This window comes from Periophthalmus magnuspinnatus, chromosome 13, assembly GCF_009829125.3.
Source record: "Periophthalmus magnuspinnatus isolate fPerMag1 chromosome 13, fPerMag1.2.pri, whole genome shotgun sequence".
NCBI classification, from domain to species: domain Eukaryota; kingdom Metazoa; phylum Chordata; class Actinopteri; order Gobiiformes; family Gobiidae; genus Periophthalmus; species Periophthalmus magnuspinnatus.
The window spans coordinates 29,480,039-29,505,855 of NC_047138.1; the positions used below are offsets into that span (position 1 = coordinate 29,480,039).

The 25,817-nt window shown below is 37.8% G+C and overlaps 3 protein-coding genes across 12 annotated transcripts in view; 2 read left to right on the plus strand and 1 right to left on the minus strand.

Annotated features, from left to right (window-relative positions):
• Nucleotides 1–1,511: 1,511 nt before the first annotated feature.
• Nucleotides 1,512–17,170, plus strand: LOC117379906 (interferon-induced protein 44-like). The gene is made up of 8 exons (XM_055225944.1): nt 1,512–1,540; nt 1,649–1,709; nt 11,076–11,109; nt 12,183–12,390; nt 13,222–13,371; nt 14,326–14,497; nt 15,086–15,186; nt 15,849–17,170. Exons 3-8 carry the CDS (start codon nt 11,078–11,080, stop codon nt 16,011–16,013), a joined length of 828 nt encoding a protein of 275 aa, XP_055081919.1. The 5' UTR covers nt 1,512–1,540; nt 1,649–1,709; nt 11,076–11,077; the 3' UTR covers nt 16,014–17,170.
• Nucleotides 17,171–18,017: 847 nt separating this feature from the next.
• Nucleotides 18,018–18,848, minus strand: LOC117379907 (phospholipid scramblase 1-like). Its single transcript, XM_033976606.1, has 2 exons — nt 18,588–18,848; nt 18,018–18,389 (listed from the first exon to the last, which is right to left on the minus strand). The coding sequence occupies exons 1-2, from the start codon at nt 18,846–18,848 to the stop codon at nt 18,018–18,020; spliced, it is 633 nt and encodes a 210-aa protein (XP_033832497.1).
• Nucleotides 18,849–21,799: 2,951 nt separating this feature from the next.
• The window catches only part of myo18ab (myosin XVIIIA b), a 189,784-nt gene continuing 185,766 nt past the window's right edge, over nt 21,800–25,817 (plus strand). For all 10 annotated transcript variants that reach the window (XM_055225936.1, XM_055225937.1, XM_033976697.2 and 7 more), the window contains exon 1: nt 21,800–21,881. The gene's annotated coding sequence lies outside the window, so the exon portion shown is untranslated. The remainder of the gene's footprint in view (nt 21,882–25,817) is intronic.

Below are 25,817 nucleotides of genomic sequence, written 5' to 3' on the forward strand. Positions count from 1 at the left end.
CCACTGTAAACCTCTATAAAAAAGCCTAAAAATACTTGATAAAAAAAAAACATTTCCCACCACCACTGTCAACAACAACATCAGAAAAATGGCTGCTCTTAAAGGGCCAGATGTAAAATAAATCTAACTACTTTTTAATATGTTAATGAACTGTTTCTGTATTTATTACTATTCAAGTTACAAATATTGTGTATGCATTTGGCAAGATGTAAAAATATGGCTGTGTAACTGCCTATCTCCTGATAAAATGACATTTTAAAACCATCATATCTTGGCCCTCGACATGGCCACATAAAATGATGTGGAGGGCCACATTTGGCCCCCGGGCCTTGAGTTTGACACATGTGGCATAGACTATTGGACTTTAACAACATGGTCAACCTTAAAAGAGCTTGTCTAATTTATAAGGTCCTACACTCCCTTGCACCACCATCTTTAAAGAAGTACATTAAATATAAAGACAATCTAGTAAGAACCACATGAGCCACCACCAGAGGTGACCTGTGACCCCCACAGATGGACCACCTTTGGTCAGAATGTATCATCTCTCCAAGGTGGGAACCTGTGAAATAGTCTCCCGGTAATCCTGAGAGAATGTCCCACATTTCTTTTAAAGCTCAAATGAAAAACTGGTTATGGTCAAACCAAACATGCATCATCTATAGTGACAATGTGATTTTAACTCTTCCATAGAGACATATTTGCATGTATGAGCAAAATGAAGGGGGTGGGTATAAAATATAATTGTCTTGAATGGGCCAAACTGACTGAAATAATGGGAACTGTGTAATGACTGGAATGTACAATTTTTATTTTGCTCCTTTGTGACTTCAGCCCTTGGAACAACAGATGATCCTTTGGTTATAATCCGGTGTGTTTATAGTGTGTTTACTTTCATGTTGAATCATGTCTGTTCATTAACATGCATTGTCAATCAAATAAATAAATAAAACCAATGCACACAATTGCATAAACTTCAGGAAAGGTTGTACAGCAAGTAAGACAGGTAATTCACTGAGTGCCCTTCAATATTCAACACATGAACTGAAAATGCATGTGTTACAGATAGATACAGATAATTACATATAATAATACATAATAATTTAGTCCATCCTTTGAAACCATTTTGTGCAGTCATATTTTGTCCTTCTAATTGCATTAACTTGTATTTGATACAGGATCATTTTTTGGACCACTACTCTCTACTTCTGGAGTAATTATATGTTGTTCTCTACTTCTACCTGGGTTTATTGCAGGATCTATTCTCGTAAAATAAAAATTAGATTTAAGTTCAATATCTTTTTTCACTATTATATTTGAAAACAGCAGCATTATTCAAACTTAAAGCACGGTTAAGTTGCCACTATAATGGTGCTGATCACAGCACCATTATAGTGATTATATAAAAGTTTGTTCGCTGCATCTTGTTTCCTGCCACAGTGACACAGGAAACTCTATCACAGTCAAACAAGAATAAAACCTCCCCACACAAGTCTATAATCTTTACAGACGTTTGTGCCGTAACAGAAGGTATTTGCAGGTAAGAGGAATTCACTTAGTGAATATTGAAATCTCTAATATTTACAGCAAGCGTGGCTTAAATACATACAATTTATATTTATAAACCTTTATTTTAATTTTGCTTCAGAAATTTCACGGAAATATAAAACAATGGGATCCAGTGAATGTAAGTAATGTCATTTTGAATTGTGAACATGAACATGAAGTATGTTTATATATATATTGATGGATTCAAAATATATATTCAAGTTATATTATGTTATCTCACTGTTCATTTTAAAGGTACTGTAATGTAATGTTCACTCTTTATTTAGTCATTACTATTAGTTATAGTCAGTTCACTACTTTATTTAGTCATTATATTCAATTATGTAAACTATGTAATCTGCACTAATGTTTGTTCTTGAGTCTTGCAGAAAATGTCTTTTGAAAGTGCAGGATCCCACGGGAAGAAGGTCACTGTGAAACCGAAACATCATGGGAGGATGTTTTGTGACCTTCTGGAAATGCAAAACAGAATATATTTCTCTGTGAATTTCGTCATATGTTTTTACACTGCTTGCCCCCCCCCTTTAGATGTGTATGTAACTAGGGTTTCCTAACTTTAATAAAAGAGGTGAAAGACGGTCTGGGCCCCAGAGAGGGTGGTGGTTTGTAACTGGGGTTTTTTGCCTCTCCTAGTGAATCTATTTTGGATCCTTGTTTTTAATGCTGTCAACCTAACTAGGAGTTGTTTGTCATCATGGGACAGTATTTCCAAATTATCTTGATCTGTACCTCTGTACTACTTATCATGGGGGCAGTAGGAATAATGAAAGTTTGTTCCTGCTTGGATGCTTCATTAGGCTGTTCATAAGTAAATGACCACAGGGTTAGCTCCCATGGTTTTACTAAATTCAATTTTTTCAGCTTTAGCTTTTGCCTCACTTCTAGTTTGTGTAGTTTTCATCTGGTGTAATAGCTCTGTTGCCTCTTGATACGGGTGATATGGAGGCGGGGGCGCTTGTTGCTCCTCTCCCGCTACTGCTCCCTCTATCTCGGCTTGAGCCTGCTGTACTGGTGTTTCTGGCTGAGCCGCTATTACAGATTACAGTGGTGAAATCATCTTCCTCCTTTGTATTAAGCATAATTTGTTGCTTACGTTTTGCCTCTGGTTGGCCTTTTCCTCTGGCTTGTGCCAATTCCAACCATCTTTCCAAATGATAGTATAGTATAGTATAGTATAGTATAGTATAGTATAGTATAGTATAGTATAGTATAGTATAGTATAGTAATGATAGATAGTTTACACATATCATATTCTTTATTTTTGCATTTTTCTTGTATTTCATTTTGTATTTTATTTAGTATTTTATTTAGTATTTTATTTTGGAGCTCCATTATTTTAGAAGATTTTAACTCGCCTTCAAATTTATATTTTGTTACCCACAAATCTAACTATGTACATTTTTCAGGATATTTTGCGTGCACGGCTTTCTAGTCTTTTACTTTTGGTGTCAATTTTGTAGTTTTATTTCCCATTTTTATTTCCTCAAATTTAGTCCAGCTTTTAACTCCTAGGGAGGTCTCTATCGCTGGAATACAACAACAACAGGTTGGTACGAGTGATTAGTGTGGTATCTCTCACTTTAGCCTCAGCAGGCGGAGAGATCTTGCCTCTGCATCCACAGAAATACACCGTATTTCCCCAACCTTTTTGGTATGAGATTCGTCACCTAGTGGTTCAGAATCTCCACTCACACGTCTCTCTCTCACACACACCCTTGCTTTTTATTCCACGGTTTTGTACCAGCCAGTAAAATATCACTATTTTACCCGGTAACGGGACTCCGCATCCGTCCCTCTTATCACGGTTTTGTACCAGCCAGTAAAATATCACTATTTTACCCGGTAACGGGACTCCGTATCCGTCCCTAGTACTACTACTACTATTAGTATTAGTAGGTTTTAGTACCTAATTGGAGCCTAGGATAATTAGGGTTTTTCTACGCGCATGACCCCCAGTCATACCGTTTTTTTAAAGCAAGACTTACTCACTCGTCTCGTCTCTCTCCCTCGGTATCCCTTCAACCTTTAGACTCCAAAAGATATCGAAGAGACCAGTCCTGGAAAAGGTCTCAAATGCTGTGGCCACAGTCTCTCCTGGGTCTCCGACATCTGCTGGAGTCCTCCGGTATATTGGGATCCGGCTCGAAGGACCAAGTTAATAGGTTCACAACCTATATTAGAGTTCAAAAGAGAAGAGAAGACAAGAGAGATTATTTTGTCTCAATATTGAGGAGAAAGAGCGGAGAGGCAAAAAACCCCAGTTACAAACCACCACCCTCTCTGGGGCCCAGACCGTCTTTCTGGCTGAGCCGCTATAGGAGAGCAAATTATATGAAAATAAACAGAACTAAACAAAAAGAAGATGAAGCTGGTAATGAAAATTGTGCATACAGACAGCAATTAAAGAATACTTTGCACGCTAATTGTACCACAAGAATTCGTAATTGGATTGACAAGCATTATATAAATTTTGCTACAGGGGCACTAGACCAATATGTAGATCATGCAATGCATGCAGATAAAGTGATAAAAAACCACAGGAAGGAAAAATACTAGTTGATTTACAAGCTGCATTAGGGTGCGGACGCACCTTACCAAAAGTTACTCTACTTTTTAGTTTAGTTTTACTTTAGTTTGTTTATTATTGTGTCTTGCATACAAAGAATGCCGAGCCCTTAAATTCCACAGCTTATAAGACACCATTAACAAAAATACAATAGTCCAGACGTGTGATACAACAAACAAAAACAAAAAGAAAACAAAACAAACAAAATCTACTAGTTAATGGGGTACAAATTTCTTTCTTGTGTGATACTGGTGCGTGTAAAACCACCATGAAAACTAATGTCCCACATATGATACACAGTGGGGAGAGCAGCAAATGGGGAAATAACACATGTTTCACTGACAAAACCTGTCATGATACAAGATCCAAAGGGAAAGACAATAAAACTAGCTGTATTGTATTTGACAGCCCGTTAAATTTGTTGGGTCGTTATGCATTGGTAGCTTTAGGATTAGTCCTAATCCCAGATAACATACGTAACATACAAGTAAAAATAATGCAAGAAGTTTAGACCAACAACTTATATGTTATTCACCCAAATGATGAGGAAGAACTGTTTCCCTGAAATGCATTAGAACTTACACAAGAGGAAGAGGCCATATTAAGTGACGTAACACAGTGTTTGTGGTCAAAAGGGCCATCTGATGTAGGTCTGATTAAAGGGGTAATACCAGTAACAATTAGACCCAAATCCGAATAATACAGACCTTGTGTGAAACAGTATAAATTAAAACCTGATGCTATAGAAAATGGCCATAAAGTGAGTAAAAATAAGCTTCAAAAATACAGTGAAATATTTAGGACATAGTTTAAGTGCTGGAGGCCGTACAACAATAGCAGGACGTAAAGAGGCTATAAGGCTATACTTAAAGCACCAAAACCTCAAACAAAGAAACAAATGATGTCATTTCTAGGAGTAACTAATTACTGTAGACAATGGATATTAAGGCAATGTTCAAATATTAGGCAATTTAAAAAACTGTATAAATGTCATATTGTCATATTCTGTCCAGATATACCAAAAGAAAATCCTAATTAATGGTAGCAGTGGTTATATGTATACTTTTTTGTTGATAGAATGGTTCAGTGATGATGTACAGGAAAGATTATGGTGATTTTTGTGATAATAACATGAACAAGGAGAATAAGAATAACAAGAATAATGAATATATAATAATAATAATAATAATAATAATAATAATAATAATAATAATAATAATAATAATAATAATAATAATAATAATAATAAGAAGAAGAAGAAGAAGAAAAAGAAAAAGTAGTTAATACTAAGAAGTAAAGTAAAAGGAAGCTGGATGAAATTTTTGTTCAAAGTTTGAATCAGAAGAACGGGGTGGGATTAAATAAGTGTACACTTCTTCCCACATCCTTTTTGAGAATGTTCAAAGTTTTTGTGGAAGATAATTTATTTTATGGACTGTAATGACATGTATTACATGATTTATGAACATACTCAAATAAAATTCAAATAAAATTCAAATTCAAATCACATAATTGTATTGAATTGGCAGAAGAGACTACTAAGTGTAGACCAAAAAGACATTAAAGGGACAAAATCATACAGGTTACGCAGTAGTCACAGACACAGAAATATTACAAGCAAAAGCGTTGCCCCATACTTATTCTGCTCAGGCTGCAGAATTAGTTGCATTAACTGAGGCATGTAAAATTTTTTATTTTTTTATTTAACCTTTATTTAACCAGGAAGGTCCCATTGAGATTAAAAACCTCTTTTTCAAGAGGACATATAAAAACAATGTTTAAATTGCATAGATCATGAAAAATTGCATAGATAGTAAACTTATGAAAGACAAAATATGTACAATATTTACAGACAGCACTTATGCTTACTCAACAGTGCACACATTTGCTAAATACTGGAGGGAGGAATGGTTACTTCTATAGGAAAACCTGTAGTACATGCTGAGTTATTAAAAGCTGAAAAAACTGCTAAAAAGCAGCAGAAAATCTAGTGCATGTGGCTAGTCTAAAAATAGACCAGAAACTTGACATAGGACTGCTAAAAGACATCGGATGTGGTTAAAAAAGGGAGCTAAATTAAATGATGACCAGAAGGAAAACCTATTTTACCAAAAAATCTTTTAAAATATGCAGCAATTTTGACACATGGTGTCTCACATGTATCAACAGTGGGGATGGTAAAGCATATAGGTCAAATATATACAACGTATGGATTTAATAATTATGCAAAAAAGTTTTGTAGAGCATGTCTCATATGTGCTAAACATAATCCACAAGGAAATTTAAGACCAAAAAGAGGAAGTTTTCCAAAACCAAAATATCCATTTCAAGAAACAACTTATATACAACTAAATAAACGTGAAGGAAAACAGTATTGTTTGGTAATAATAGATGCCTTTTCTAAATGGATAGAGTTATTTCCAACCAAAACCGCAGATGCGCTAACAGTAGCAAAAGCATTGTGCAAAGATATCATAACTAGATATGGAATACCAGAAATAATATGATCAGATAATGGAAGACATTTTGTAAATGAAGTAATCACAAACATAGGGCAATTATTCTGCATTAATTTAAAGAATCACTGCGCTTCTCACCCCCAAAGTGCGGGATTAGTAGAAAGAATGAATGGTACTATTAAAAACAGATTAAAAAAGTGTATGGAGGAAACTAAAAGACCATGGACACAGTGTTTAGACCTGGTAAAATTATACATTAATGTAATATGACATCAAAAGGTTGTAAAAAGGTGATACGTGTAAAACAATAACTTATGTTATTTACATGTTTATGCTCACTATGGCTGCAATAATGCTCACACTGGCATTTTGGTATGGGTTAGTACCTTTAAGATCTGTAAGACTGCCTGCTCCTTCAGTGACACCAATGCAAGCTGTGCATTCCTACGTTTATGTGAAATATAAACGTAATATGTAATAAAATACGCTAATGACTATTGGTACCTTACTAATGATATTCAAAACCAAGGGTGGGATACATTAGTAGCTGACCAGGATAATACATGGACACCGACACAGGCAAAAACTGACTGGGCAGGTAGGCAGGCAGAGCTCCTAACCTTAGCCAAAACCAAATCCAATCTACTGGTAACAATAAATAACATAAAGAATAATTTGACTAATAATGGTCAAGAATGTTGGATATTTTTGCTGAGAGCTCATGTATCAGGGATAGATCCTATTTACAAATTAATTATATGTGAAATGTTACAAACCTCTGAACCGGTTCTGAGTCCCAGGCTGCAAAGTAGCGGAATAAAAATTAAAGCAACAGTAACTTTTACTAAAGAACAAGTGTTCAATATGGCAACTGGTGTATCTGATTTTGGAAACAATTGGCTAACAATGATAGAACAGGCATCAAAGTACTTTAATAAAGACTGTGTTGCTTGTACGGGACCCAGACCGCTTTTGAGAATGGTACCAACACCTCCTGAGTTAACAGTGCAATGTGTGGAGGATATCTTAACTAAAACAAAACAGCACCAGAGGCACTAACTAGGCCTGAAAAACAGAAACCAATATTTGAGGCCAAATTGCCAAAAGGAAATTACACCTGTATCCAACGCTCAAATTCGGTAACGAATGTTTTAGGTAATATTGATGGAAATCTATGTGAAAAAAAATCTGACTACAAATAAAGCACTACCCAGTGGGAAAATACTTAGAGCAAATATGCCAAATGAATTTTCTGGAGTATGCGCTCTAGTTAATCTGATAATACCTATAGAAGTAATGTCAATAGAACAAGAACAATTAACAGCATTGATTGAACAACAATCTACTGAAAACCATGCGATTGGAGTGCCCAGAGGGGTTCCTGATAAATATAAATTAGCTAATCAAATTGCCACAGGATTTGAAAATATTCCTTTAATAGCCGCTATAATTCCAATCACTCCCAATAAAAACGTAGACAGAATCAACTACATCCACTACAAAAATTGGGAAACTACACACAGGAGGGGTTTGAAGCAGTGCACGAGCAATTAAGCGCCACCTCACTTATGCCGCATAGCTGTTGACATGCTCCTGGCAGAACGAGGAGGAGTTTGTTCTGTTATTGGGGCCAGCTGTTGCGTGGTCATCCCTAACAATACCGCTGCAGACGGAAGCCTGACTAGAGCTATAGGCAGCCTGCGTGCGATGAATAGACGCTTAAAGGAGCAGTCTGGGTTGAGTACCCCCTTCTGGGATGACGGGCTAAGGGGGTTTGGGCGCTGCAGAGCACTGGTCTCATCGGTTCTAGTATCAATTGCTGTGTTTGTAGCTATTTTAACCTTGTGTGGATGCTGTTGTATTCCTTGTCTTCGTTCCCTGATCAATAGGTTAATAACCGCTGCCATCTCACCCGCACCTGAGGACAAAGGGGTGCAGATGTACCTATTGGAGGGCAGTGATGACGAGAACCCTGAAGGAGTACTTCCAAATCACAGTTCGATAAACAGGAGGGAATGATGGATTCAAAATATATATTCAAGTTATATTATGTTATCTCACTGTTCATTTTAAAGGTACTGTAATGTAATGTTCACTCTTTATTTAGTCATTACTATTAGTTATAGTCAGTTCACTACTTTATTTAGTCATTATATTCAATTATGTAAACTATGTAATCTGCACTAATGTTTGTTCTTGAGTCTTGCAGAAAATGTCTTTTGAAAGTGCAGGATCCCACGGGAAGAAGGTCACTGTGAAACCGAAACATCATGGGAGGATGTTTTGTGACCTTCTGGAAATGCAAAACAGAATATATTTCTCTGTGAATTTCGTCATATGTTTTTACACTGCTTGCCCCCCCCCTTTAGATGTGTATGTAACTAGGGTTTCCTAACTTTAATAAAAGAGGTGAAAGACGGTCTGGGCCCCAGAGAGGGTGGTGGTTTGTAACTGGGGTTTTTTGCCTCTCCGCTCTTTCTCCTCAATATTGAGACAAAATAATCTCTCTTGTCTTCTCTTCTCTTTTGAACTCTAATATAGGTTGTGAACCTATCATATATATATATATATATATATATATATATATATATATATATATATATATATATATATATATATATATATATATATATATATATATATATATATATACACACACACACACACACACACACATATATACACACACACACACACACATATCCTTAAAATTAAAAATATAATTTTAGTGGTGCATGAATAAAAATGACATATACATACCAAGCAAGATTCATTACATTTCAACAAGATTAAAATAAAGTAAAAATATCAACAACAAGTCAATGAAATATCAAACATTTGTTGTCCTGAGCCGGATGGTAAAGCGGCTCCACAAACACAGTCTCTGTATCACACACCAAATTGAGGTGTGTGACACATTTTGGAAGCTAAACATGACGAGTATTGTATCGATGACTCTCAGCATTAGTTTTAAAGTTAAATGTTCAGGGATGATGGTTTTATTACACAGAATTTCAGACATAAAAATGCGAATTCAATAAATATTAAAACGTTTCAGTATTCTGTTGAGTGTAGATGTGCTTGCCTTCATTATAATAAAGTATGACAGAAAAGGGTAAATGAAACTATAATATAGTATAAGTATAGATTTATGTTGTAAGTATAGTCCACAAATGTATTAACTTTTCTTATAATACCAAGAGATATACTGTTTTTTATAGTCACCAAATAAATATTGTCTCTCCAATTCAGATCATCATCACCAATGATGCCCAGAAATTTAGTGGAAGTAATTTATTTTAATTGAATTGATTTTGAAATGTGTGTGGCTTGGTTTGTAGAAGAGTACATTTGTGGGTGACGGTGAGATCATCTAAATTTGACATAGATTAACAAACCTTGCCCTGTGTGTCAGCGAGTGAAGATGTTTCAACATTTTACAACTGACACAATGTCAGGTGTGGTCAGGATGATTTTTCAACAAAAAATCTTTCACATTGTGGGACATGAATGGAATCAGAATCAGAAGACTTTTATTGCCATTGTCTGTAAACACAGTTCACAAACTAGGAACTTACTTTGGTGATAAAGTGCAACATAAAACACACTGCAGCTATTAGTTAATTTACTACTCTTTGTCTTATTTTACCTGTTTGAACATTTATTGTTGTTGTTTTATCTTATTTTTATTTGCACACTGTAAAGCACTTTGTGATTTTATCTGTGAAAGGTGCTATATAAATAAATTTACTTACTTACACTGAATAAATACAAATACAAATAAGGGCATGCACGAAGTTAAAAAAACATATGCTTAAAAATAAAATAAAATACTTAGAGGTAGAAAATATATACAACAGCAGCATCAGAACAACAGTGCAAATGTGGCTTATTAAGGTGATCTGTGTTATAAAGTGTCCAGTTAGTGCAGATATTATGGACCCAATAAATCGGGATTACTGAACTGAACATAAGATATGTGTGTCCAGTGCCATGTTTTGGTTTTTTGTTTTGTTTGTTTGTTTGGGGTTTTTTTTTATCCAAAAACTAAATCTCTTTGTCCTGGACTTATGAATTAATGCACAAAGAGTGTATGTGTATGGGGCACAATGCGGCAAAGTAAAAAAAAAAAAAAGGTCAAAAATCTCTGTTCATCTCTGGTCACTCACTCAAATCTGACCCCCTGAACTTTAAGGAAACTTTAACTCAAAAGTCAAGCTCAGTGAAATTCAGAAATGGCCTAAATGGAAGGGAGTAATATAGTAATATTGTCTCTGATTGTTCTGTTTGATCCTCAGCTAAAGAGCATGGTAAGTTTACCTTCAGACACAATCATTGATTGTTAAAGTTTCTCTGACTGACATATCTTGCTTCATTTCTGTTTGCAGAATGCCATCCTCCTCCATGTAAGATTACTTAAATTATTTTTGTCACTTGATGCTTGATGGGTAAGTGCTATATTTTTAATGTTTTGTCTACAGTAATGAAGACACCATGGAGGACTTTCAGCGAGAGGTGAGCTGCTCTAAATCTTGCATTAAATGTATACTTTGTAACTTTTATTAAACCTACAGTTAGGCGACGCCACCAAGCCAGGTATCAGGTCAGATCAGTGGAGAGGCAACCCCTCTCCCATAGTGATACACAATTAAAAATAATTGTATCTATTGAATGGTCAAAATGCGTGTAAACCTGGACTCTGAGTTAAAGCCTAACCAACTGTCGGTAGAGATTTCTGAACTTAGTGGTTGGGATAAACATCTAGTGACACTAAACCTCATGTTTTACATATTACTGTGAGGAGACCAGGTAAATCATGAAATAAACATTTTATAAACTTTATTATTCATTTTTTGTGTCAATGTCTACAATTGAAAACCCTGAATAGGTTGTGTTCATGTTTTAGAATTGGATGATAACTTCAGATAAAGGGCAGATATGTAACTCTAGAAGATTCACAGTTTTTAAACAAATATCTCAACAGAAATTCTACAAATGTTGAACCCATATTAATCTTAAGGCTTAAAGTCCTTTGAACTGATAACAATCATGTCTTTGAGGTTGAATAATGGCACCACTTTCTGAAGTTATTGTGATAACATAATTAAATTGTTTTATGCTCACAGAGAAGAACTTTGTGTCAGTCACAGAATTCTGATCTGTCGTCCAGCTCAGTTTTACACTATAGGAATGTTGTGATGTCACATGAACACACCCTAATGCAATGTAATAAAAACTGGTGCATCCTTGATGAAAAAAACTTGTCACAGCCTTCCATATCAGTTTTTATTCAATCATTCAAGAATCACTTGATGAAATGTAGGCTATACATGCAAGTACCACATGTTTTCAGCACATTGAACACAAAAGTGTGTGCCCACTGCTCCAGTCAGGTTTAATCGCACAGGGCACTGAAGGATCTGTAAATGCAAAGGACACATTTTCCTATGGGAACAAAAAAAAAAAAACAGTTTAATGAAGCGGCCGGAGAAATGTTTCTGAAGTTGAGACATCTGACATTACTGGCATTTTGACAATTTTTTTTGGTAAACCTTGATTTATACTAACAGTATAACTGTTCTGAACAGAGAGAATCAGAATGATCTTCTGAGCCTGATCAAGAACTTCAGACCTTCAAAAGATGAAGTTAAACGTTTGCATATTTTGTTGTATGGACCTGTGGGTGGAGGCAAGTCCACTTTTATCAACTCAGTGAACACTGTGCTCCGCGGAACTTCGGCCATTCCTGCTTCAGCCTGTGCATCAGACAATGAGTGCAAGAGTTTTACTCTGGAGGTAAGAGCCAACATAGTGATGCAATAGGTTAAAGTGCAGGTGGGACATGCCCAGTAGAGATGCATTATTCTGTCCCGCATTTCTGACAATGTACGTCCCGGCCCTACCCCACACAGCAGAATTTATTTATACAACCCGACCCGCGCCTGGAATCATTAAATACACCGTCAAAATACATCGATAAATGCAGCTTTATTGTAACAAAAAATGTGTTTGAAACAGGAGTTTCATGGTAGTGAACCAGTTGCAGTTTTCTTTCAAAACACCTCAAAATTCCTCATCTTGCTGTGGCAAATGGTTATAACTGGCTAATGTGGTGGGCAAAGGGGCTGCTGGTAGCTTCCTCAGGGGTTCCACAAGCCAACAAGGTTTCTGTCCAATGCTCCTCCCACAAGCTTATGTCACCCATGCTCCCACATGACAGTTGTTCATAAATATACAGAACATGATACAAAACTGTACACAGCAACTTCACAAACCTGATGCAGTGTGCAGTAGTTTCATTAGTGAGATGCACTTAACGGGGGAGCAGAGAGGAGGGGACTCAGAGTATCAAAACCAAAAGTGAAACTTATGAAACATGTTAAAATGTTTTCGGCAAATATAGTATTTTCAAAATAATAAAAAATAATATGGTGATCTGAATGTTATGTGTTAACAGTTAATACCCCATAGAAGTAAAATCCTTTCTTTAAGCATTGTCCTTGAGCATATTAGACTCACTTATTTGTCTGTATAAACCATGGACCACTTCTCCTATTACCATTCTAATATGTGAATGGGTTTACTATATTTGTTTTTATTTTTTGTTTATTTGTGTTGTTTGTTTAGTACAAAAATCACAGCATCCGGAGGGAACGGTCAAAGGAGTTCTTTCCGTTCGTGTTCACGGACATAATGGGAATGGAGCCAGACAAGAATGGAATTCATGTTGAAGACCTGATTCTGATGCTGAAAGGACATGTGAGAGACGGCTACAAGGTATTATTTAAAAATGACATGGATAAAGTCTGATTAGGTTCATTAGGTCTTCTGTTTTGATTATACTTTACATTCTTATGTACAGACCTCTATTTCATATGTTGACATCATCATTCATCCTGATTTATTGACTGGTGGATGGATCTGGAAATGTACCCACCAGACTGTAAATCGGGATTAGGGGGTGTAGGGGATTAGGGAGTACAGCCCAAACTGCCAAGGTATGAAATAAATCCAGGTCTTTACATTAGATTATCTAAAGTATATTTACATAGGTACAGTTGGTATCCAAAGAAATGCCCACTAATAGAAGGTTGACGCCGCTCCGTGGGGGTAAACGATTTATTCATTTTAATGTAGAAGAGCTACTCTATTAACATCAACACAACAATCTGTTTACTTTTCTGGGGTAACACCAGGTCAATAATGAATTTGTTGTACTTAAAATACACATAATTATTCAGTAAATATCTTAAAAGAGGAAAAAACTGTGTTCCCATTGAATTTTTCCCACACCACATCCCTACTGTAACACATTACTGTACTGTATTAAAAGGGGCACTGTGTCCATGGAGATGTTATTGCACAGCCTAGAATTTTCCAGTTTGGTTTAAATGTAAATGAGACAAGAAGTGGCCCCAGTATAAAAATGATGAAATGATCAAACGCTGTCAATGTTTTAAGCTTGTTTTAATTTCCAAACAAGACTAAATTTGTAAAAAAGACTAAACATCTTGGATAATTCAGTTTACGTACATTACATCTGACACTACTGTGTTCTATTTTGTCTCACTGTAGTCATGCAGTTTGAAGCCTAGATTGTGTGATCAAGTGTAGTGAAGGTTCTGACTTTTACAGAGTGGGGAAGTGCCTGTGTCACAGTGCACTTAATCAAAGTTGGTCATCACTTATTGTTGGACTGTTGGACTGTAAATGTCACTTTTCATTTTGCAGTTCAACCCTTGCTCTCCGCTGACAGACACAAGTTCACAGTTTTACAACCCAAACCCTGCTCCAGAGGACAAGGTGCACCTTCTGGTGTGTGTGCTCCCTGCACACAGGCCAGACATCCACGAAGAACACATTCCCGACATAAAAAGAATGAGAAATGCTACTCGAGATCTGCGTAAGAACGCTTTTATTTTAATGGTAAAGAAGGACATATAATGCCTTTTATGGTATTTAGTATTAGAGTAACACATATTATGCAATATTTGTTCCACAATGAGGAAATTACAGTGTTGCAACACAAAGTTCAAGAACGGCAGGGGAATAAGACTTGAAAAGGGCTATTAGCATTGTTGGTGTTTTTGTTATTGTAAGAAGTAGTGGATTTTAATGTATGTGTTTTTAATGTTCAGAGATGGCTGTGCGACATGTCTAAACCAGTGTTTTGTTTTTTTTTTAAATAGTTCGTACAAGGTTTGGGTGGGGTCCTAGGGGAGTAAACAGGGGAACAAGGGGTCTGTTGTACCGTGCCCAGGGCCTTAGGGGCCCACAATTGAAAACTATTTCTCTTAATTTATATAGTTAGGCTTGTTGTCCTGGGCCCCAAATTTCTGTTTCTGTTTAGGGTTAGGTGAAAACAGAACATTTTTGAGCCTAAAACATGCAGGAATAAATCAAAATGTAACTCAGAGTAAGCAAATGATAAAAGGGATCAATTTTAACCTGGTTAAAAGCTCCTCAAAGTTGAATTTTGTACCATTTTCAGAAATTCCTCATGTGGTCCTTCTGACACACATTGATGTCCTCTGTAAAAAAGTCGAGGAGAATGTGATGAACGTCTTCAAGGTGAAAGCAGTATTGGATAAGGTAAGTTACAGAAATATTATAAATTCAAGCTTTAACTCATTTAGATATTATATTTCTATTGTTTTCAAAGAAACACATTTTATCCATGTTGCATTCTATAGTTTCATTGTTGAGTAAAAAAAATGTCTAATGACTTTATTAGTGAAACAAGTGCAGAATGTTTTTGAGACACATGTGACAAATGTGTTTTACAATTTAGTTTCAATAAAAGTCACAATAAAGGAGTAATAATGGTTTAGTCTTTAGTCTACAGCGTTTTTCTAAATAATCAATGTTTTTGTGCATTATTCATTTTTTCTTCATTCTCTGGTGGTGGAAACCTACTATTGTAGCCATTGCTGCCCTGGGGCAGACTGACACGCTCTCACACACCACATTCATACATACAATAGCTGGAGTCTTGCCCATGGAAACAACAACAACATTGTGAATTTCTGCAGTATTCATGAACAACGCACTAAACAGTGTTAATCTGAGGTGAGAGAAATGTATTTTGTTCAAAATGATGGTGACCAATGAGCTCCTTGGTTTCACATGTGTCACTGAAATAAACAGATGTGGTTGGACGGCCGTGTTTGAGCCTGGCTCGAGGTTCAACGGAGGACCAGACCCTCTGTATATGCATGTTTCTGTGATTTTGTTTTGTCTTTTTCTGTTTGCAGATAAAAGACTACGGTGGCAAATTGGGGTTTGATGAGAACAACTTTTTCCCAGTAAGAAACTACTGCAGAGGGTACCTTCAACAAAATGAGAACTTGGACAAACTGATCCTGATTACTCTCCAACACATGCTGAACTACGCTGACGATTTCACTCACACTCTTTAAAGAGGCTTTTTCTTCTGGGTTTCAGATTCTAGGACAGACGTCTGCAACCAGTGAGAGAAAAAAAAAAAAAAAAAAAAGTGTATTCGTTCTATTGAAATTATCATTTTTTTGTTTATATTTTTTTCTGAACAAACCCCATGCATAAAACTGGAAAGAATGATGATAATTTTGTGAAATAAATATTACACATAAGATACACCAGAATGCAGGAAATTACATATAATTTACTTGAAATCCCCAGACCAAATATGCCCAAGAAGCCACATAAATACAAAGTGTTACATATACAGTACAATGTGTTAATAACTACAGTTGAGTTACTTCTTTTAAATATTTTTTTTTATCACTTTATCTCGTTACTTACTAAAAACGTGTGGCTTTTTCTAACTTTGGTTTGATTTGAAATGGGCCGATGTGGCTCTTTTGCTGTTAAAGGTGCAGACTTCTGCTCTTGGACGTGTTGATGTCACACTTCCAGATGGAGGACAAGGGCCAGTTTTCCCTATTGATTATATAATATTCTCAATCTAAAAAGAAATATCTAAAAGGAAAATTCACTCATGTTGAATATATTTAAACTAGTGATTGGACCCTAGAACTACCTATGTTCATTATATATTCATTTTAACTTCTCCTGTCTGTATTAAATATTATTGAACATCATCATCATACATGTAACAGATTTTTAAGGGGTAGATGGAAACTGAAATTTTCGGAGCCCTCAAGTTTCTAATGTGGGATTATTCAAACGTGAAATGTAGCTTTTCACTTGCATTGCTTTTCTTTTTTTTTTTTTTTTTTTTTGTAAAATGTCACTCATATTTGAATACTTTGTTACAAAATATTAATATTTTGTCAGTTCAATTTAATTTACACAAGTAAGAAAATCAATTCAAAAATAAGTAATAAATTCACAATATGACATATGATTTGAACATGTGTATTAATAAGAGGTCAATGAGGTGCAATAAAAATATAGTAAAACTGGTAAAGTGAACTAAAAAAATAACATGTTATCAGAGTGTCTCAGCTTGTGCTTTTATGTAGACTTAACTGTAAGATATTAACAGATATTAAACACAGATATTAGATGTAACCATAGATATTTTAGTTTTACTTTACTGCAACTGTTGTATGTGCTTTTATTAAAACATTTGAACAAAGACAAATTTCCTGGCTGTGGTGTTGTTGTGTTTTTTTTTTTAACTTTAAGAGTAATTTAAAATTCTTACACTGTAAGTGTTACTCATGTACTCTTCAGTATGAATGACATCTTGAATGTCTTTTCCCTTATATTCACTTTAGTTTAGTACCAGACCAGGGGTGGGCAAACTTTCTGACACACAGGCGCATATATATATATATATATATATATATATATATATATATATATATATATATATACACACACACACATATGTCCATCCATTTTCTTCCGCTTAACTGGGGCCGGGTCGCGGGGGCAGCAGTCTAAGCAGGGACTCCCAGATTTCCCTCACCCCAGACACGTCCTCCAGCTCCTCCGGTGGGACCCCAAGGCGTTCCCAGGCCAGCCGAGAGACATAGTCCCTCCAGCGTGTCCTGGGTCTTCCCCGGGCCTCCTCCCGGTGGGACATGCCCAGAACACCTCCCTAGGGAGGCGTCCAGGAGGCATCCTGAGCAGATGCCCGAGCCACCTCAGCTGGCTCCTCTTGACGTGTAGGAGCAGCGGCTCTACTCTGAGCCCCTCCTGTATATACATATAAGTATAAGTATATGTATATATAGTATATGTATATATTACATTACAGATTTTCCCTTTCACATGTAGCAAAGCATGAATATGAAAGGGTCATTGTACAAATTGTTTTCCAAATGCATTAATTAAATTTCAGTTAAATAAATACAGCAGAAAACTTTGAACAAGATTTACCCTCATGTATTTTAATATAATTTGGTCATGTTTGGCGAGCTAGATTAATAAGACCAAAGGGTATTTTACTGCCCGTTTGCCTCCGTATGAACCTAATTATTGTTGTCATTTTTATTAGTCTCAAAATACATAAAATCTATGAGGAACACCGCACCGAGCAGCACTGCCTTAACCTTAACGTCCAAATCCATCGGAAATGAAATCCCAAAATTATCCGCGTCCGAGAACCCCTCCTGCAGGAATCCTCCCCACTGTTTGGAAATCTGCCCCACCACCGCCTCCTCATCCCGGGACAAAACCTCAAACACGACATCCGAACAGCACTTACAATCACAAAACGGACCCTTTATCTTCAACTGCGCGCTCCGAGTGGCGTCCAAAACGGTAAACTTGGGTAAAAACGGGTGCCAGTTTTGTTCAACGTAGCCTATGGGGAATCCTGGGGGACTTTGGATTTCTACTTCTTGGAGACAACATGGACAACAGCAAGAGGCGCATTTTATCGGGCGCGTTACGGTTAAAATCTCCCGCCCGAAATTGTCGTGTATGTGGATGGTGAAAGGTCTGAGCGGGCCGTAAAACTGCATCGTGAAAAAGTTGCGATCGTCCTCCCGCGCTGTGAAAATCTGCTGCCCCATGCTGTTCTTGATGTCGTAATTGTTGCTCATCTCCCATCCGATGATCATTTCCGCGTAGTCGACTTTTTGCTGTACGAGTATTTGGTCGATTTGGGTGAGGTACTCGAGTCCAGGTGGGCAACCGGGGATGGAGGGTCCCGGATTTGGGATAGGGGCCGGAGCAGCGGGGGGTACGGAGTTGTACGGAGGAGGAGGACCGGGCGGAGGGAAAGATGAGTTGGGAAAAGGATGGACCGTGTTTTGCATCCCGATGTAGTAGGGGGCGCTGTCAGCTGGGAACGCCATGGTGTTAAGCTGAGGGAGAAAAGAAGAAGAAGGGAGGAGCTATTAATGTCGTTTAAAGAGGGACTTAACGCCTAAACTCCGCCCACAAATACATTTCAAATAGAGGTGATAAACTGGGCTGCACCTGGAGGAGTAAAGGGGAGAGTGAGAGGGGAGGAGGGGCGGGGTCTGGAGGAGTAAAGGGGAGAGTGAGGGAGGAGGGCAGGGTCTGGAGGACTAAAGGGGAGAGTGAGAGAGGAGGAGGGGCGGGGTCTGGAGGAGTAAATAGGAGAGTGAGAGGGGAGGAGGGGCGGGGTCTGGAGGAGTAAAGGGGAGAGTGAGGAGGGAGGAGGGGCGGGGTCTGGAGGACTAAAGGGGAGAGTGAGGAGAGAGGAGAGGCGGGGTCTGGAGGACTAAAGGGGAGAGTGAGGAGAGAGGAGGGGCGGGGTCTGGAGGAGTAAAGGGGAGAGTGAGGGAGGAGGGGGTGGGGTCTGGAGGAGTAAAGGGGAGAGTGAGGAGGGAGGAGGGGCGGGGTCTGGAGGAGTAAAGGGGAGAGTGAGGAGAGAGGAGGGGCGGGGTCTGGAGGACTAAAGGGGAGAGTGAGGAGGGAGGGGGGGCGGGGTCTGGAGGTATAAGAAACAGTGTGATTGGTCTAACAGGTATCCACACTTCAAACTCAGACACACCTTGCAGATCAGACACACCTGGTTGTAATCAGGGCAGTTCTCTGTGATGTTACCAAGTACTTGAGATTGCAGTTGTCACAGGACGGAGCTACAAGACACCAGGACGAAGCTGAAGAGGGGTCGGTCAGTCAGGCTTAACAACGAGGCCTAAAGATATGAATTATTAAAAAGTTGTTTCAAAATAAAACGGAGAAACAAATATATTTTTACAGCGATCCAGAGATTAACATTATTGTATATGATTTTACATTCATCACAGGAGAGGACACACTTTTAAGCTGCACTGCGGAACTTTCCTGCTTGTCTGCATGTTATTGTTTTGCTTGAAATGTTCCACTGTATTGCATCAAGCCGTCTCCAAGGAAAAAAGCAGGTGACAGCGCCACAAGACCATGTCAGAGGCCAGATCTGTGGAGAGGCGGGCCAACTCACAGTAAGAATACACGTTTTTCCAATGTATTTTAGGCCAATGAAGCACCCGTAACTAATTCAAAACAGATTACTTTAATGCCGTACTGTGTAATATTCCAAGCAAAGCAATAACGTCTTCATATGGAGAAAAGCATGTAACTGATCCCCCAGCAAAAAAGTTATGTAATATAGCTTTAAAAATGCAAAAACAGTAAGTATACCTAGAGCGTTTTTGCCTTTTACTCTCTGACATAAACCGGTATATATTTTTCTATCGATGCAGTTCCACGTACCTTGTTTTTGCCGCTGTGTTTGTGTCTCGCTCTGCTCCTTTGAGGATCGTGGAACCATGTGGGATGTTGCTATGACGTTGAAGTCGTAGCAACCGCTTCTTCTTTGAGTGGAGTTTTAGGGTCAAGTTTCTGAGTGATACCTGAGCCTCATGCATCCGCCTTTAGACAGAAAGAGTACAAGGTCAGGAGAGAGGTGTCAGACATGAAGAGTGAGCCAGATGCAAACACACAAACGGGAATTTGTCATAGAACTAGTAAAATACTGTGTGTTTTTACTGTGTACTTTTGATGCATAGACTAGTGATGGAAGAAGTAATCTGTTTCCTAATCTACCACATGAATAAAGTAAAAGTAAAAGTATTTAAGTACCTGTTTAAAAATGTACTTTAAGAGTAAAAAATATAAGTATTATGTTGGTTAAAAATTATACATATTTTGGACAACAGTAACGATACAAATCAATTTCTTCACGTTTCATATGAATTCTGTGTATTTATTTTGATTTTGCTCAAAGTCAAAGCTTGAACCTAAAAACTAGTCAGGATGTTTCCACGAACAAGGTAAAAGTAACTCTTCAAATCATATGAAAAGTACTTTTTACTTTTCAGTCCAGTTCAAAAATGCAGTGGAGTAGAAAGTACAAATACTGCTCTCAAATGTAGTGAAGTAAAAGTAAAAAGTATCCACTGTAAAATGTACTTAAATGAAGTACAGACAGGTAAAAATTCTACTTAAGTACAGCACTTTACTACTTGTACTCCACTACCTTACAGCACTGGTGTAGACACTATTTTAACCAAAGGTAAGTGGAGCAGTAAATAATATTTTACTAAGAGAAATCTTACTCTGGTTACTATAGTAATAATAATATTGTTAAAGTACAATAATAGTAATAATTAATGTGTGTGTAAATGTTGGTGCAAGGTGCTATATACATCTAATGCATTAGCTACAAAAGATTATTTTTTTAATTTTTAAATTTTTTTTTTTATTAAAAAGATGTTTCTGAGGCTGGTACTCCCATTTAGGCCTACTAAAAACAAACAAACAAAATAAATAAATAAAGAAACATAGAAAACGGTAACGAAAAAAAGAAAGTGACACATTTTCAAATGAAGGTACGAGTTTTTGCAAATGAATAAAAAAATAAATGAAATAATAAAATAAAATAAATAAAACAAACAAAAAATAAATAAATATATAGCATAATAAATAAATAATGTTTAAAAAATGTATTATAATTGTATGCATTGGACAGTTTTTGAAATAAATAAATAAAATAAAAACAAAAATAAAATAAATATATAGCATAATAAATACATTTTAAAAAGTATTATAATTGTATGTGTGGGACAGTTTTTGAAATTAATAAAGAAAATATATAAAATAAAATAAAAAATAAAATAAATATATAGCATAATACATTTTTAAAAAAGGATTATAATTGTATGCGTGGAAAAAAAATCGAAACCCTAAAAAAAACAAAAACATCCAACAAACCTGTTTGCGGCTGCGCTTCCCTCTCGTGTCCGGCAGAGGGCGCAGTGTGACCGCGGCTCCGCTTTGTTCCGTGGCCGCCTCCGAGCAGCTCGTCTGCGGCTGCTGTTCCCGAGGCTGCACCCATAACCACCAGGACCAGCGGTGCTCCAATCGTGTGCTGAGCAGTGAGTATCCATTACCTTTAACCCGCAAAAAAACATGTTATTTTACCCGCTTTTGTCTCATTTCACCACAGATTTGACGCTAGACTTTGGACGGGACCAGACATTCCTGCTCCACAGATATTACCCAATACGCTCAGATTTGCCTTTAACCAAAAAATGAGGGCAAAGAATTGACTTCAGCCAATTAAGCTAGCTTGGGTGCAGGATTACCCCCTTAAAAGTTTCCTTAAATCCCATTCGTCACTTTAAAATCCAGCTGTATTAACCAATTAGCTGTTTTTAGCCATTAACTGACTGTTTGGCTAATATTTCCACGCTGTTTATTGGACATGTAGCGTAGCATCGGTGGCTAAGCTAAAACCCTGCTTTTTTTTAGCCTTGTCACGCTTTCCCTTTACGTCTATGGAGTTTGGAGTGAATGTGAAAGCAATTGTGTGGTTACAGAGCTTTGTTTACGCCTGGTTTGTGTTGTTTTTGGCTGTAAAATGGACCGAAAAGGCGCTGGAGAGTGGGAGAGAGGAGAGCGAGCCCTGCAAGTTTGACAGCCCAGGAATAGTGACACCTCCCCGGGTTCATGTGCGGGAGTGCTGGCTGCTGTGGACTCCAAACATCTGCTGGTTATTGGAGATTATCAGGAGTTTAGTCTAGTTTAGTCCTTCAGGTTTTCACGTATGAGTTTTACCTGCATTTTTCTGCATCTACAACAACTTTGTCACGTGATCATTTAATTGTGTCGCAAGATTAGTCTCAATCAAATCGAAAGAAGTCGCAATGTATCATCATTTTCCTCCACGAATAGCAAAATCTCTGTGTTATTCTGCGCAAAAAACTGTTAAACCTGTAGTTTAGAGAATTACAAACATGTTCTGAAGTGTCTCTGTGTGTCAGATGCCCTCCCTATGGCCTCTCAGTGTGTCAGATGCCCTCCCTATGGGCTCCCTGTGTGTCAGATGCCCTCCCTGTGTGTCAGATGCCCTCCCTGTGTCTCCATGTGTCTCCCTGTAGTCTTAATTCTACATAAAAACTGTTAAACCTGTAGTTAAGATGTGTGCAAACATGTTCTGAAATGCCCCTGTGTGTCAGATGCCCTCCCTGTGTCCTCTCAGTGTGTCAGATGCCCTCCCTGTGTCCTCTCAGTGTGTCAGATGCCCTCCCCGTGTCTCCATGTGGTGTTATTCTGCATAAAAACGGCTAACCCAGTAGTTTTTATCAGTACAAACATGTTCTGAACTGTCCTTGTGTGTCAGATGCCCTCTCTGTGTCCTCTCAGTGTGTCAGATGCCCTCCCTGTGTCCTCTCCTTGTGTCAGATGCCCTCCCTGTGTCCTCTCAGTGTGTCAGATGCCCTCCCTGTGTCTCCATGTGGTGTTATTCTGCATAAAAACGGCTAACCCTGTAGTTTTTATCAGTACAAACATGTTCTGAACTGTCCTTGTGTGTCAGATGCCCTCCCTGTGTCCTCCCTGTGTGTCAGATGCCCTCCCTGTGTCCTCCCTGTGTGTCAGATGCCCTCCCTGTGTCCTCCCAGCGTGTCAGATGCCCTACCTTATTCTGCATAAAAACAGCTAACCCTGTAGATTAGATCTCTATTAACAAGTTCTGAAATGTGATTCTTGTTTTATTTTTTCAGTTTATATTTCATTTTTTGTGTGTCTGTTTTAAAATGTGGCCGTAGAACAAAAAACGCAAATCTAATCGCAAACGCAGAGCTTGTCCAGGAAAATCCATTTGATATTTTAACCAAATTGTTCAGCCCAAGTTATATGGGAGATTTTGTCGCATTTAGTGATTAAAGAACATCTCTCTTGCTTTAAAGTTGCACTATGTAACTTTTCTAGTGGAGCGTGTGCTAGACTCATTCATTTTACTGCTTTGCTTTGAGACAGGCGCCCCCCCCACACACATAATAATAATAATATATACATCTCCTGAAGAGTAGAAGGTCAGATCTGTGGAGAGTTGATCTCGCGCAGTTAGAATGTTCTTAAAGATGTTTTAGACTGTAACTCTGTGTGTGAGTCTGTGTAAGTCTGTGTGTAAGTGTGTGTGTAGGGGTGTGTGTGAGTGTGTGTGTAAGTCTGTGTGTACGTCTGTGTGTAAGTCTGTGTGTGTGTGTAAGTCTGCGGGGGTGTGTGTGTAAGTGTGCGTGTGAGTCTGTGTGTGAGTCTGTGTGTGAGTCTGTGTGTGAGTCTGTGTGTGAGTCTGTGTGTAAGTCTGTGAGTCTGTGTGTATGTCTGTGTGTAATTAAGTAAGTCTGTGCGTACGTCTGTGTGTGAGTCTGTGTGAGTCTGTGTGAGTCTGTGTGAGTCTGTGTGTGAGTCTGTGTGTGAGTCTGTGTGTGAGTGTGTGTGTGTAAGTCTGCGTGGGGGTGTGTGTGTAAGTGTGCGTGTGAGTCTGTGTGTGAGTCTGTGTGTGAGTCTGTGTGAGTCTGTGTGTGAGTCTGTGTGTGAGTCTGTGTGAGTCTGTGTGTGAGTCTGTGTGTGAGTCTGTGTGTGAGTCTGTGTGAGTCTGTGTGTGAGTCTGTGTGTGAGTCTGTGTGTGAGTCTAAGTCTGTGTGTACGTCTGTGTGAGTCTGTGTATATGTCTGTGTGTGAGTCTGTGTGTAAGTCTGTGTGTAATTAAGTAAGTCTGTGTGTAAGTCTGTGTGTAAGTCTGTGTGTAAGTCTGTGTGTAAGTCTGTGTGTAAGTCTGTGTGTAAGTCTGTGTGTAAGTCTGTGTGTACGTCTGTGTGTACGTCTGTGTGTACGTCTGTGTGTAACTCTGTGTGTAACTCTGTGTGTAACTCTGTGTGTAACTCTGTGTGTACGTCTAAGTCAATATGGGAAAAATGAATGAGAAATTTACTTCTGATACCAGGAGGGAGGTGCTCACTATTGGGCTCCATATTATCAGAATATTATTAATCCCAAAAAAAGTCTTACTCATCAGCTCATGTGGTTCAGACCAGGTTTCGTCTGCTCCTTACGCCTGTTTCATAATATTCCCTCAGCCCATCATATGTTAGGCTTCTCTGAGTATCTTATTTCATCCGTTGGCATTTAGTTTGCGTTTATAATAACTTTTGAATTCACCGCCAAGGTAAAACTCTTAAAAACCACACAGATAATAGTTTTTCTGAGTGGCTGTCCTGTTTTGGCCACTCGGACGGCTCCAGTTTGAAGGTATTTCTCATTTTAAAGAGGCAGACGCAGCAGTAGTTCCACAGGGTTAGTCTGTTATTGGAGGTCTGCAGCATCCCCCCTGCAGAGATCAGGCTGTGTCACTCTAAACCTAATGAGAAACACGCTCTCCGGGATCGTTTTAGCCTCTGGAGGTTCTGAAAGTCACGGCTGCACCATTTTGGGGAAGAAAAAAAAAAAATCTGATTTACTTTTGCAATATATGTTTAAAAATTAGCATTGTGTTGAAGAAATATTAACTGATAAACTAATACAAGAATCCCATGCACTTCAGAACATGTTTGTACGAGGATTGTCAAAAATATCAAAAATCCGTTACTAACCGATATTAAAACTAGTATCGAAACTAGATACTTATTTGAGCTTAACTTTAGAATGATCCTGAGCTGTATCTGAACAAGTATAAGACACATAGACCAGTACACACCCATGGGCCACTACGGAACCTACTGGACACTGACGGATTACACAGATATAAGGCCACAACGCATGAGGCGAGATTGAAATTTGGTGTCACGATTATCACGGCCAAAATAATTGCCGTTAATGATTATATCACGATAATTATTGTTGCTGACAGTTTAAAAATGTTCTGCATATGAATAATTACAGTTTTAATATTATGAAGAGGTTCCATATTTAAACAACTGTTAAAAGTATTGTACTGCGAAAACTACAGTGATCTAGAGGAGATCATCAGGTTCGCGATAAACAATAATATCATTTGTCGTGATAAAAAAGAGTTGACAATAATCGTT